At 46.3% G+C, this 13,805-nt stretch overlaps 1 protein-coding gene and 1 long non-coding RNA gene across 2 annotated transcripts; both read right to left on the reverse strand.

The window, feature by feature from the left end:
• Positions 1–9,579: 9,579 nt before the first annotated feature.
• LOC9652876 (L-type lectin-domain containing receptor kinase IV.2) lies at positions 9,580–11,767 on the reverse strand. Its single transcript, XM_024666880.1, has one exon. It carries the CDS (start codon positions 11,681–11,683, stop codon positions 9,680–9,682), a length of 2,004 nt encoding a protein of 667 aa, XP_024522648.1. The 5' UTR covers positions 11,684–11,767; the 3' UTR covers positions 9,580–9,679.
• Positions 11,768–12,740: 973 nt separating this feature from the next.
• On the reverse strand, positions 12,741–13,188 carry LOC112343439. The gene is made up of 2 exons (XR_002991274.1): positions 13,106–13,188; positions 12,741–13,043 (listed from the first exon to the last, which is right to left on the reverse strand). It is a non-coding gene; the product is annotated as an uncharacterized LOC112343439 (long non-coding RNA).
• Positions 13,189–13,805: the final 617 nt, after the last annotated feature.

Below are 13,805 nucleotides of genomic sequence, written 5' to 3' on the forward strand. Positions count from 1 at the left end.
CCTCTTCAAGTTCTGAGGACGATGAAGTTCTGCAGCCGCCCCCGGTTGCACGAGTTTCAAAGTTCAAGCCCCCAAAACCACCCAACTTCAGAGGCATGTGGGACTATCAGGTTTTGGAAGACTGGGTCTACGATATGGAGAACTACTTCATAGCGGCAGACGTCGATGATCGTACGAAAGTTGCGTGCGCGCAATCCTTTCTCACCGATCATGCCAAAACTTGGTGGCGCCAAGTGTGTGCTGAAAAAGGGCAGACTAGAAGTTGGACCAAGATGCGGTCTCGTATCCGTAAGGAATACTTGCCGGATGATCTTGGTCTAAGACTTCGCGCGGAGCTGCGGCGGTTAAAGCAGCGAGGGGATCTCATGCATTACGTTAATGCGTTTGCTCAGAAGCGCATTATGATTGCAAATATGAGTGACGAAGATGCTCGGAGTTATTTTCTGGAGGGTTTAAGTTCACTTTCTCGCAATGAGATTTTGAAGTTTAAGCCGAAGACTTATCTGGAGTGTAAGGAGGCAGCGCAGCAAGTTGCCTTTAGTCACTCGCTCATGGAACAATATCAGCAACCGTATGCTGGTAACTCGGACAAGAATAGGAATTCTGGGAATAAACAAGGTGATCGGAAACAGAGGGTGGAAAGTAGGTTCCGCCCTGGAGGCTCACAAGCAATGGTTAACAAAGGTGGTGGTGGTTGGAGACCACCAGCAGCTTCTTCTGGTCCTAGGCCCTCTGTTCCTCCTCCTGGTGGGTACAAGCAGCAGCAACCTGCAAAACCTACTCCTAGCGGAACGGGTAGTGTGGGTCATTGCTTCCATTGTGGAGAGTCAGGACATAGGTCCTCGGATTATCCCAACAAGCATAAGACAAGGTCTCGAGTTAATGTCATGAGGGAAGACGGTGGTGATGAAGCTGAAGGGGTTGACGAGTTGGTCAATGCAGACTATGAGGAAGAAGAGGTGAGTAACTTTCGTTGCTTTCCTCAAGCTTTTCTTGCAGTCAATGCAAACACTGATCTGTTGATGTATCTGGTAGGCTTTGTCTGTGGACACCGAATCCGAGTGATGATTGACACGGGAGCTACGCACAGCGTGATATCCGAAGACTTAGTTAAGTTGTTAGGATTGAATGCTGAGCAAATGTCGCCTATGCACTTCCGGTTTGCGGAAGGTGGGCAAGTAGCCAGAAAGTTTGTGAGTGATGTTCCAATAAAGATATCCAAGTGGAAAGAAAGAGTGGACTTGGTAGTGTTGAAGATACCAGATTTTCAGATGGTGTTTGGTATGGATTTCTTCAACAAGTATATAAAAGGGATTTATGGTGCTGGACAAAGTCGTATCACGTTGAAGTCCGAAGGACAACCCGATGTGTCCTTCCAGTTGCAAAAGCGTTCCTCAAAGGATTGGGATGGAAAGTTCCTGACTGCGAGGGCCGCTCAAAAAGCAGCTAAGAGGGGATGTCGGACCTTTTGGGTTCAAGTGATGGAAGCGGAGAGTGTGGGTGACTCTGTTCGAATTGGCGATGGGGTTGATCCTGTACCAAAGAAGATATTGGAGTTGTTGGCACAGAATCAGGATATCTTCCCGAAGGATTTGCCACCAGGGCTACCCCCTAGCCGTGAGGTTGATCATCGGATTGAGGTTATTCCGGGTTCTAAACCACCTACAAAAGCTCCATATCGGTTGAACATCAAGGAGATGGCTGAACTCAAGAAGCAACTCACGGAGCTTCTTGACAAAGGTCATATCCGACCCAGCAAGTCACCTTATGGAGCACCAATCCTTTTTGTTATGAAAAAGGATGGAACCATGAGGATGTGTATTGACTATCGGGCACTCAATAAGATCATGGTCAAGAACAGTTATCCTTTGCCTCGCATTGATGACTTGTTTGACCAACTCTTAAAGGCTAAGTATTTTACGCGACTTGATTTGTGGTCCGGGTATCATCAGATACGGGTGGCGGATCAGGATGTGGAGAAGACAGCCTTTAAGACTCGGTACGGATCTTATGAGTTCCTTGTCATGCCATTCGGGTTATGCAATGCTCTGGCAACGTTCAGCACTATGATGGATAGAATATTCGGAGATTATTTGGACGCATTTGTTGTCCTATACATCGACGATGTTCTAGTCTTCAGCGAAACGTTGGAGGATCATTTGAAACACTTGGAGCTGGTGTTTCAAAAGTTGCGCGAACACAAACTGTATGCTAAGGAAAGTAAATGTGCTTTTGGTCAATTGCGTGTAAACTTTCTCGGACATATAGTTGGTGGTGGCGTGATTGAAGTCGATCCAAAGAAAGTGGAAGCGGTGAAGTCTTGGGAAATCCCGACCACTGTATCAGATGTTCGTTCCTTTCTCGGTTTGGCGGGATACTATCGCAAGTTTGTCCGCAATTTTGCAAGGATTGCTCTTCCGTTAACTGAGTTGACGAAGAGTAGTATTCCGTTTCATTGGACACCAGCTTGTCAGCGTGCTTTTGTACGGTTGAAGGAGATCTTGACTACGGTTCCTGTTCTCAGGATCCCAGATCTTGATAAACCCTTTGAAGTGCATTGTGATGCGTCTGGCTATGCTATTGGTGCCGTGTTGCAGCAAGATTGTGACAAAGCGGTTGGTGTTACGCTAAGGCGACATAGTTGTCCCGTTGCGTTCTATTCCAAGAAATTGGATGAAACCCAACGAAGATGGCCAACGCATGAGAAAGAGATGTTTGCTATAGTGTCGGCCCTGGAACACTGGAGACACTACTTGGGTGGACACACCAAGGTTTATACAGATAGCAACACACTAAGCTACTTTGCTACGCAGCCTAAGCTTACGCCGAAGCAGGCTCGTTGGCAAGAGAAGCTTGCTAGATATGATATTGAAATCATATATAAACCTGGTAAAGACAATATTGTTCCGGATGCATTGAGTCGTCAAGCTCAATTCCGGGCAATATCGGCAATCAGTTCGGACTGGTTGGAAGACGTTCGGGCTTCATATGGAAGTGATCCATTGGCGAAGGCAATCTTATGCCGTGCGGGGTTGTTGAAGCAGAGCCCTGGTAGCGAAGCAGCAAAAGTTGCTAGTCGCACTAATGCAAAACTTCACTTCTCAGTTCGGGATGGGCTTATATTCTATAAGCAAGGAAGATTGTATCTTCCCTCTAAGGATCTTCAGCAGTTATTTCTGCGGGAACATCATGATGTTCCAGCAGCGGGACATGGTGGACAGCGAAAAACGCTAGCTTCGTTGAAAAAGGGATTTTTCTGGTCTAGTATGGAAGGTGATGTAGCGGACTATGTCCGTTCCTGCCCTATATGCCAGCAATGTAAGCGCAAAGCTGAGAAGCAGGCTGGAAAGTTGCAGTGCATTCCAGCACCGGCATGGCCATTTCAAAGTGTGACACTTGATTTCGTCACTTGCTTGCCGAAGTCTAAGGGTTATGATACTTTGATGGTGGTTGTGGATCGGTTGTCGAAGATTGCACATTTCATTCCAACTGTGGGAACAGTGAACGCGAAACAAGCAGCAAAGCTCTTTTTCCATGAAGTAGTGTGAGTTCGTGGTCTTCCTGAAGAGATGATCTCGGATAGGGATTCGAGGTTTACAGGGAATTTTTGGGGCAGACTGTTCCAGTTATTTGGTACCAAGTTAAAGTTTAGTACGGCTTATCATCCTCAGACTGATGGGCAGACCGAACGTGTGAATGCTCAAGTTGAGGATTATCTGCGATACTATGTCGCGGCGGACCAACGCGACTGGGTCGAGCATTTGGATACAGCAGAAATATGTTATAACAACACATTTCACAGCGCTATAGGCTGTTCTCCATGGGAGATGCTGCAAGGGAATGCTCGTGGGGTTCCTCAACAGATTGTTGTACCGAAACCAATGTCCGAGGTGTTGGTCCCGGCCGTTGAGACTTATGCGGAGCAGCTACGTCAAGGTTGGTCTAGAGCAACTGAGGCGATGAGCAAAGCTCAAGATAGGTATCGACGTGATAAGGATCAGCATCGTCGGGATGTATCCTATCAAGTGGGAGATCAGGTGTGGCTATCTTCCCGGAACTTGAACATTAAGGGATCTTTGTCTCGGAAGCTGTTACCGCGATATGTTGGACCTTATCGGGTGTTGAAACGCATTGGTGATATATCCTATAAGTTGGATCTTCCGGATGAGTTATCTCAGCTACATGATGTGTTTCATGTCAGTTTACTGGCACCATATCATGCTGCTGTGGAACGCTCTATGGATTTGCGTCCTCCGCCAGTAATCGTGGATGGTGAACCAGAGTATGAAGCTGAATCTATCTTAGATTCTCGATTTCGGAGACGGGCTCATGCGAAGGAATATCTCGTTAAGTGGAAAGGTTACCCGACTTGTGAATCAACTTGGGAACCTCTTGGGAATCTTACACATGCTCGTGAGCTTGTCACGGAGTATGAGAATCGTAATAAAAACTAGCTTTTGTAAATCTTGTAATAAATCTTGCAAATTAATAAAATACTATATTTTTATAATCAAAGTGTCGTTTCTCTCGTTCATTAGTACTTGGGTTAGTTTTGGCAGGCTGACTTCGGCACTTCGGTGCATGGGTCCAATCCATAACCATGGGGATAACTATTATAGACTGATCACAAGTCCCCGCCTCTCTCTCGATGTCTCATTTTCGAAAAGGGGCGTGGTCGTGTAAACAACTTAATCTGCCAGTTTATAGTAGTTATCTAAATCTTCCCGACGGGGTTGATTTCTTGCTCAGGGAAAGTTGGGCCTCTGGCCCTCTTCCTATGTCCCTGCGGGCAGGGATGTATCATTCCTTTGTAAGCCGAGTGGTACTCGGAGCAGCAAGGGTGGCTAACTTTGCTAGTCATTTCCTTGTTGGTGACGGCCGGAGGGTGTCTGAGTTTTAACGTCTTTGGACGTAGAGGAGAGGTCGTTCCATAACTCATTTAAGTCGGTGCGTTTCCCACATAGTGTGCTTTCCGTTAACTTTCGGAGTTGTTTCCTTGACGGTTTGCTAGACTCGGGTATGCATCGACGAGGACGTCGATCTTCCCCAAGGGGGGGAGAGTGTCACGAATGTGACTTCGGGTATCGAAAGATATTTGTCGACCGGTCCTTACGGACACTCTCTCCTTACTGCCATTACGGCAGGAGGTCGGTGCTGCTGGTTCCCTTTATTGGCCCCTCTTGTCCAAGTGTTAGTTTACTAGGCTTAGCATCTGTACTTAGCCAGATGGACATAAGGTAGGAACTCCTATGTGTTTCTAGCTGAGCATTCTCGGCCTGGCTCTTAGTTCTCTTTTGCTCTGTCTTGCACTGGCTTGGCAAGAACCCTCACATATTGAGACTAGTCCCTCAATATCGCTGGATGATAGCTTACCGTGTCTGCCAAACACTCTCGCTATCACGCCCTTTGTGTTGGTCTCATTTCGGTCCCAAATGCTATTTATGGAAAGTGTCTAGATTAGCTCATTTGGCATATCTACGGAATGTAGAGATCGGCCTGAACACAATGGTGTTCGTCCCGTGTCCAAATTCGCAATCTAAGGACATTCCATATTTAGTAAGTTTCGGACTTGTCCCAGAGACTAACTCCTGGTACTAAGGGAGGCTTGGGGTGAAAGCCCAAAGCGTGTGTCCCTCAAGGGGGGGGGGGCTGTGGGGGGTTCCAAATGTATAGTAGGGATAGTGGTTGGAATGCATGTCCGACCACCTGAGACATTAGTTTGGCTCCCGCTGGGTTGTGTCGCTCCTTGTTCTGCGTCCGGCTTGGGTCTAAGCCCAAGCTCCACGCTGCTCTAGTCAGTGGAGTACCTTCCTCCTTGCGTTAGGCCACCGGTATGCCAAAATTGTGCCAGACTCCGTCTGACACCATTTTGCGTGCAGGTGCTGGATACGGGGAGCTGGTGCTCGTGGAATTGCACCGGACCCTCGTTTCGTAGCGCAACAGGCTTGGAGTTCGGCTCCAAATTCAGGTGCGCTACATCTTGAGCACTTCTTTGGATGGCCCCTCCGGCACCAACCAAGTCCATGCTCACTCCCACCCAAGGCCCCTCGGTCCCAGTCTCAACCTCAAGTCGGTTTGGAAGCCCCACTGAAGAGTCCCTTCAAAACTGGTTCCTGGACCTCACTATCCCTACTATACTTTTGGAACCCCCCACAGCCCCCCCCCCCTTGAGGGACACACGCTTTGGGCTTTCACCCCAAGCCTCCCTTAGTACCCGTATTAGTATTTGGACTTAGTCTCTGGCTCAATCTCGGACTTGATTTCGGATTCGACTTTGGATTCGGTCTCAGACTCGATCTCGGACTCGATCTCGGACCTGATCTTGGACTTGATCTCGGACCCGATCTCGGACCCGACCTCGGACTCGACCTCGGACTCGGTCTCGGACCCGATTTCGGATCTCGGACTCCGTTTCGAACTCGGTCTCGAACTCGGTCCCCGAGTCAGCCTCGGACTCGATTCTGGACTCTATCTCGAACTCGGTCTCCTAGTTGGTCTTGGACTCGATCTTCGACTTGGTCCTATCCGATGAACTCTTTGTCATTTTGGTCATGCTTTCGGGGTTCTTTTAGCCTACGACACCTCGGCGAGTTCGTTCCTTACAGTGCACTCTTACCTTTCTCTCTATATTTGAGCCTTTATAGATCATCAATAGAGTCAGACTTGAGACCTTTTTAATACTAAATATAAACTCCTGAATTTGGACTTCCCGAGAGGTCACCCAACCCAATATTATTAAAATCCAAGGACGCTTAACCCTAAGTATCTTAAAACCTTTAACTAATTAAAAAAAGGGGTACACTTTTGTCCATAAGCCCTTTCCTTCTATATTTTGTCTTTCAAGTCATTCCTTTTGGTTACTTATAGGGATGACTTGAAATTTGAATTTATATAATGCTTCCAACCCTTTATGAAATTAAGGAATGTTCTATACTAGGTACGTTATTAATAAACTTGTAAGTTATCACAAGTTGAAAGTTGGAAGCACTATATAAGTATTGATACTTTAATTAAATTTTGTATAAATACATAAAGTTTTACCTTGTAAAAATTCCTTTATTAGATCTCATGTATTCACTAGGTTCTTTTTTGGTTCCTATATTACTTTATAAAATACACATGGAAGTCTTTCACTTCATATATTTTTTGCTTGTTCCTACATATATTGAGGATAACTTTAACTTCATATTCCTCTTCCCCTTGAATAACTTTACTTAGTTTTTGTGAAGTGGGTCCTCAAAGTATAGTTTAAGTAAGTTCACATGGAATATAGTGTGTATTTTCCTTATTTCTTGGAAAAGCTTAAAACAATAAACCACCTTACTAAATTACTTAAAGAACTTAAAATCATTTCATTTTACGAATATATGTACATTAACTTTGGGTCAATCTTAAGTTGATTCCATTTAGTAACCTTAAGTTTTTGGTGTTCAACCACACCTTCTCTCTAAGTTAGAACTTTATATCTTTATATTATTAGTTTGTATATTTAATTTACCTTTGTTAAACCTGTTTCAAATAATCCCTCACTAGATTCCAAATGTTTAGTCTTTATATCATGAATGCCTTCACCACATGTAACTCTCCATGATACTAGGCCATGCTGAGTTTCATAAGACATTCAATAGTTTACCCATCCTTGTAACCAAGCAAAAAAAAAAACTTAAGAGACAATTTATAAAGTTCAAATATAAAAGGATAGGGCCCATGAAAAAGAGTGTATCCCTTTTTCAAATTGGTTAAGGGTCTTGGGATATTTTGAGTTAAATGTTTTTCGGTTTGAATAATACTAGGATGGATGACCTCCCAAGAAGTTTAAATTTAAGAGCTTACATTCTTATAGATTCACCTTAATACTCGAATGTGGTGAGTTGTTTTAACACATTTTTACAAGTCATAAATGACTTACGCAATCCATATAATCTTTAGAGATCATACTCAATCCATATAATTTTTAGAGATTAAACTATAAGGAGTTTGTTGCCAAGAGATGGAAAAACAATAAAATTATTAATAAAATAATAAAATAATAAAAGACTCCCCTCCTAGTTAACTTAGAAACATAATCTTTGTATTAAATGCTTATCTATATACATATAATATGTTTTGAATTCAAATCCCATAAGTAATATGTGACAATATTCTCAATATTTACTCTAATATTTATTTATTCTTCTAATTAAAAACTAAGCTGGTAATATTATAGTCATGGGTTCAAGACTCATTGACCACATTGATAATTTTATGGAGCTTTCTTTTTCCATAGTGATGCTCTGTCAAAGTCCAAGAAGAAAGCTTGACACGAACACAAAGAATTTTACTTTGTGCACACTATTGTGAATATAAGTCATTACTTTTATAGCTAAATATACTATGTGTGTTGAGTTTAATAATACACACTCTTGAATGATGCAAAACTCAATCAACCACCATTCCCTTGAAAGTTTATTTGGTAAAAGGCTTTGTGAAGAAGTTACTTTGTTGATCAGTAGTAAAGCTTAAGAATTTATTCTTGGACTAATTCACATGCATAATGGTAATGCACTCCATTTGTGCACCATGATTCCATCTTTGTTTTCCATGTAGAGAGGCAAGAAAGGTTACCCAAGATTAAGGAGGAAATCATGAAGCTAAAGAATCTCCTTTCAGGTTAGAAATAGCATGTATTATAATCATTATGAGGCTAATATTATAGAATGGTGACAAATGAGATGCTATATGTTGCAACTCCTCCATGAGTTAAGTGAAATCTTTTGTCCTATAGGATAAATTTGGCTAATTACCAATGTAGTTTGCTTGGATTTGCTAAAAACTGGTTTAGAGGAATAGTAGAGAAAGCCCAAGTTGTGAGCACCATATCATACCATATCATACATAAGATTGCAATAAGGCTTCTAAATGACATGGAAGCTATTAAAGCTTAACTTCTTAGAGAGAATAGTGTTTAGTTGCATAAACACAGCAATTAACCATGTTAAATTACTCTAGAATGTCATGAAAATATTTTTTTCAAAAAATCTGAAGTCTTATCATGACAAATTTCCAAGCTAAAGCAATACCTAAATCCTCCACTCAAAATAGCTTAAAACAGTAAATAAACTAATAAGTTGCTAATCACTCAGCATATAATACTACAATGAGCATATAAGAGTTATGAGACTTGAGAAGGACATTATGATGAAACTAAACTCTAGAGGCTTGTTTAAGGCCATAAAATACTTTCTTTAATTTCCATACCTTCCAAACTAACATTAAGAAATGTTATTTTGATATTTGTGATACAAAGTGAGGAAATGCTAGCAAAATATAAAGGCTTGTCATCTTAACTACTAGAAATATGTGTCAAATACTTTTGGGAAGAATTTTGTGCTACTAAGTGAGCTTTCTAACAATTAAATATGCTACAAGCATTAAACTTAATTTTATATACCCAATGTGAACCAGTAAACTATGCAAGATCTGATTCTTCAAAAACATCCTTTTGATTAATAGACTGAAATTCCTTTTGCAGCAGGGCAATTCTTAATTTCTTTGTACTGTGGAAAATGAGTTTGAAAAGGCTACTTTACTACCTTGAAATTTTATGCATCATTAAACCATCTTTTCCATTTTGTGAAACCATACAAAAATTTGATGAGAAAAAAAAACTGAGCTTCTAAACTCCATAGAAATAGTCTGTTTAGGGTTGATTGGACGAGCTCGTGAACGTCGGGAAAGGGAAACTCCCGGAGCTAGCGCTCATTGAAACGCTACGATCAAACTCCAAAACCTCGCGCGATCGCCGCAGCTCCGGCAGCGCTGGCGCATTGCCCTTGAGCGAATTCACCACCTGGCGCATCGTGGGCCGGTTCCTGGGGCTTGGATCCGAGCACGCCAGCCCGATTGTGAGCACCGATTCCATCTCCCCACCATCGAAAACCCCTCCCAGCGCTGGATCCGCGGCCTCAACCAGGCTCCTCTTTCGATACAGCTCCCAGATCCACTCGCCCAAGACGGTGTAATCGTCAAAGAATGGCTTTTTTCCGCTGGCCACCTCGAGCAGCACGATCCCAAAGCTATAGACGTCCGAGGCGGTGGTGCACTGCCCGGTTATGTTAAGCTCCGGTGCGAGGTAGCCGAAGGTCCCCGCGATGGCGGTCGTCCTCGCCTCGCGCCTGCGATCGATGAGCCTGGCGAGGCCGAAATCGCCCAGTCGCGCGTTGAATCCCGCGTCGAGCATCACGTTGCTGGGCTTGATGTCGCGGTGGACGATCCTCTCCTCGCATTCCTCGTGGAGGTAGAGCAGCGCCGCCGCGAGGCCGCAGATGATCTCGTAGCGCTTGCTCCACTCGAGGGACGAGTTCGTGGCGATGGCCTTGTCGAGGCTGCCGTTTGGCATGAACTCGTAGACGAGGAGGAGCTCTCTGGATCGGCAGCACCAGCCGCGGAGGTGGACGAGGTTGCGGTGCGAGAGCTTGGTGATGATCTCCACCTCGGCCAGGAACTCGCGCTCGCCCTGCCGGGAGTTCTCGCCGATTCTCTTCACTGCCACTGGAGATCCATCGCCGGGGAGGAGCCCCGCATAGACGTTGCCAAAGCCGCCGCTGCCAAGGAGATTCTTGGGATCGAAGTTGGCGGTGGCGGACTTGAGGTCGCGGTACGAGAGTTCGGATGGCATCCCGATGTTTTGCTCCAGGTTCCGCCCTCTCAAGATCACATCGTCCGATGATCCATCACCGCCAGCCGAGAACAAACGCATTCTCTTGCAGATAAGAAAGATCCCGCCGAGCACCAGCAGCAGCAAGAGCGAGAAAACCACGCTGACGATCACCACGACCCTTGTTCTGGATCCATTCTTCTCTTGATCATGATCTCCTCCGCTTTCTCCTCCTCCTCCTCTAGGTGGTGGCGACGATGAGCCACTTAAGCCCGTGAAGTTCTCTCTACTAAAACGTAGATCCGGGGCGGAGAAATTCCAGGCGTGGACGATGTGCACGTCCCGGCTGAGATCCCCAGTGGCGGCAGAGAAGCCCACGAACACCGCCCCTTCGACCGCCGCCTCCTCGCACAGGTTCACGGGCTGTGGCGGCACCAGCGGCGCCGCCGGTCGCCGCCGCGAGTTCCTGGCGACGAACACGACCAGCGAGTGTTTGACCGCGTCATACTCGATCCACGCGCTCACGTTGGCGGACGAATCGTGCAAATCCACCCTGTTCCCAGCGTCCGATTCGAAAGTCGGGCTCACCTGGGACCGGATCTGGTTGATATCCACGCCGACGTGATCGTCATTTATGTCCTGGAGCTCGGGATTATGGACCGAATCGAATTCCACCGCTACCAATTTGTTGCTCCGCTCCCTGTCCATGGCGGGATCGAAGAGGCCGAGCCAGGAACCCGAGCTGCCGGGTGGCGCAGGCGAGAGATTCCCGGAGATGATAAAGGCGAGACCATCGCCGCGAGTGGCGGTGGAGTTTTGAATGGAGAAGACGAAGCTTGTCGAGAAGCCGGCGGTGGTGTTGCAGATCTGAATTGCTCGATTATGCATTGCTCGGCCCGTGCTTCTGGGAGATTGGTCCGAGGTGAGCCAGAGATCCCCGGATTGTGCGATTGTGGCGTCGTTTAGGAGGGCCAGGTGAGGCTGTGCTGAGATGATTGAGCAGTGGAGACTACTTACCAGCCAGAAGAACGCCACGGCCAGCTCCATCTTGATTCATCCTTCACGAAGGAGGACGTCGTCTTTTGTTTTGCTTGGTTGTTTTGCGTTGGCTTGGTAGGAAGTCTTTGTTGGTGGTAATGTTGCCGTGGGGCCTCGGTTGGAGTTTTCTCTGAGTGTACGCTTGTCACAGGCCCAGGTCCAAAAACACGTCAACATAAAAGCAAATCGCAAGCGGGAGCGGCCGTTCGCTTTGAGAGCGGCGTGGATTAAGCCCCAAGGTAAATAAGCTGGAGAAGTTACTACGAAAATTTTCTCTTCTGAGATCTTACTTTTAACTCTTTTCATTACAAGTTCTTCGCAGCCATCCAGAAAATTTGAAGCTTCGACAGCAAGGCGGGAGTGAGGTTCAGATCGCAATGGACAGAGAGAATCGAAGCGGCTGCTTCTAAGAACAGGTCTGAAATCTTTCATACCTAGTGGATCCTCTCTAGACCGCTCCGTGACAATTCGTCCAATCTGAAGATAATTGTCCGGACACGTTAAGGTCAAATATATGAAAAGTCAAGTATTTAAATCAGGGAGACAAACATGAAAGTCAAGTAGAATTACTTAAGTTGAAATACTCTTTTTCCATTGGATAGTGTAAAGTGTGAGTTTTTTTTCTGTCAAAATTGCCACGCCCTGGGCTATGGCGGATTGCTCTGGCGCCTGGAGCAACCTTGTTTCTGGCCTCGATCTGCCAGACGAAGGAGCACATAGAGGTCAGAATCTCTACCCGGCTTGGCAGCAGTCGATGATCCAGCGGCATGAGGTGAGATTGGGAGGTGAAGGAGGGGCGATGGGAGGAAATTCTTGTGGCGGAGCGGGATGCCCCAGGAGAAGTAAGCTCTTGCCGTGGCGATGACAAAGAGGAAGCGTGACGAGCTTTTGAAGACCAAGAGCGTGGCGTTCGGGGCTCCAGTTCTAAGGATAATTGGAGCACCACAGCCGAAAACGATGGTGGCAGAGATCCTCGCTCCTCGAGAGATTGCCATGAAGAGAATCGCGGCTGAGAACTTGCAGACGCGCGCTGAAGAAACAGAGAACCACATCTAGCAATCAGTCGGACCAAGATAAGTTGTGCCGAAGTTTGAGCCAAGAAGGAAGCACTCCGCGTGGAATGCAAGCAGTGCAAGACGTTTTACAACGCAGTGGAACTCCCAGGCGATGGCAACGGGGAATTCACTCTGTGAGCATCACAATCAAGTGTACCGTGTCAAAGGCATCTTCCTCCCTCAATGCCAGAAGGCAATTCTGGAACATAATTGGCTTCTCAGAGAACCGAGCGCCAAGGCTGGACTGATCTTGTACCAAGAAGAGGCTCCCTGGAGCTTGGCGAAGTTGACGAGTTGAGGAGGCACCGATGAAGCTGGAAAAACTATTTCTCTCGGAGCGCTGGTGCAGGACACTTGCTGTGAGAACGCTACTTACCAGCCAGAAGAACGCTAGTGCTACTTCCATCTTGATTCATCCTTCGCTTGTGACGGACGTCGGGAGGGCGTCTTCTCTCTTTCTTTTTTTCTTGCTGGGTTGTTTTGTTCGCGTTGAGTTGGCAGCTGGTAGAAAGTCTTTGTTGGTGTGAAGATGGATTGATGTTGCCGTGGGTCCGTGGTGACCCTACGTGCAAGTTGACAGAGTTGCACGGGATGTTCCGTTTGATAATGGAGTATCTTTCAGCGTTGCCGCGTGACTCTGGTTTCTGGGTTTTGAGATCTTGCCATTAAAACTCCAGGTATGGGAGAAATCGCTCTCTCTTTCTCATTACGACCTCCTCCTCCTCACAACAATGTGCTGCCTGTTCCTTTGCAGCTCCTCTAAAGAATTGGCGGATCCAGAGAATTTGGAGCTTCGGTCGCCATCGTCGAGCAAGGCGGGAGTCGGAGGTTTGCTAGGAAAGGTTTGGAGCTCCTTCGCAGCAGATCGCGGTGGCCAGAGAGGTACGCTCGCAGAGGTCGAGAATCGAAGCGGCAGGACGCTTCTCTTCTTCGAGAAGAACAGGGAGGTCTGGAAGAGGAACTTGTTTCGGCTGGATCCTCTCCAGACCATGCGCCTCTCGCCGGAGTGCCTGATCGATGGAGCCGAGACTTACACCCGGGTGGAAGTCTTGGTGCTGGATGATCGCTCCGGCAAG

This window comes from Selaginella moellendorffii, unplaced genomic scaffold (genome assembly GCF_000143415.4).
Source record: "Selaginella moellendorffii unplaced genomic scaffold, v1.0 SELMOscaffold_150, whole genome shotgun sequence".
Taxonomy (NCBI): domain Eukaryota; kingdom Viridiplantae; phylum Streptophyta; class Lycopodiopsida; order Selaginellales; family Selaginellaceae; genus Selaginella; species Selaginella moellendorffii.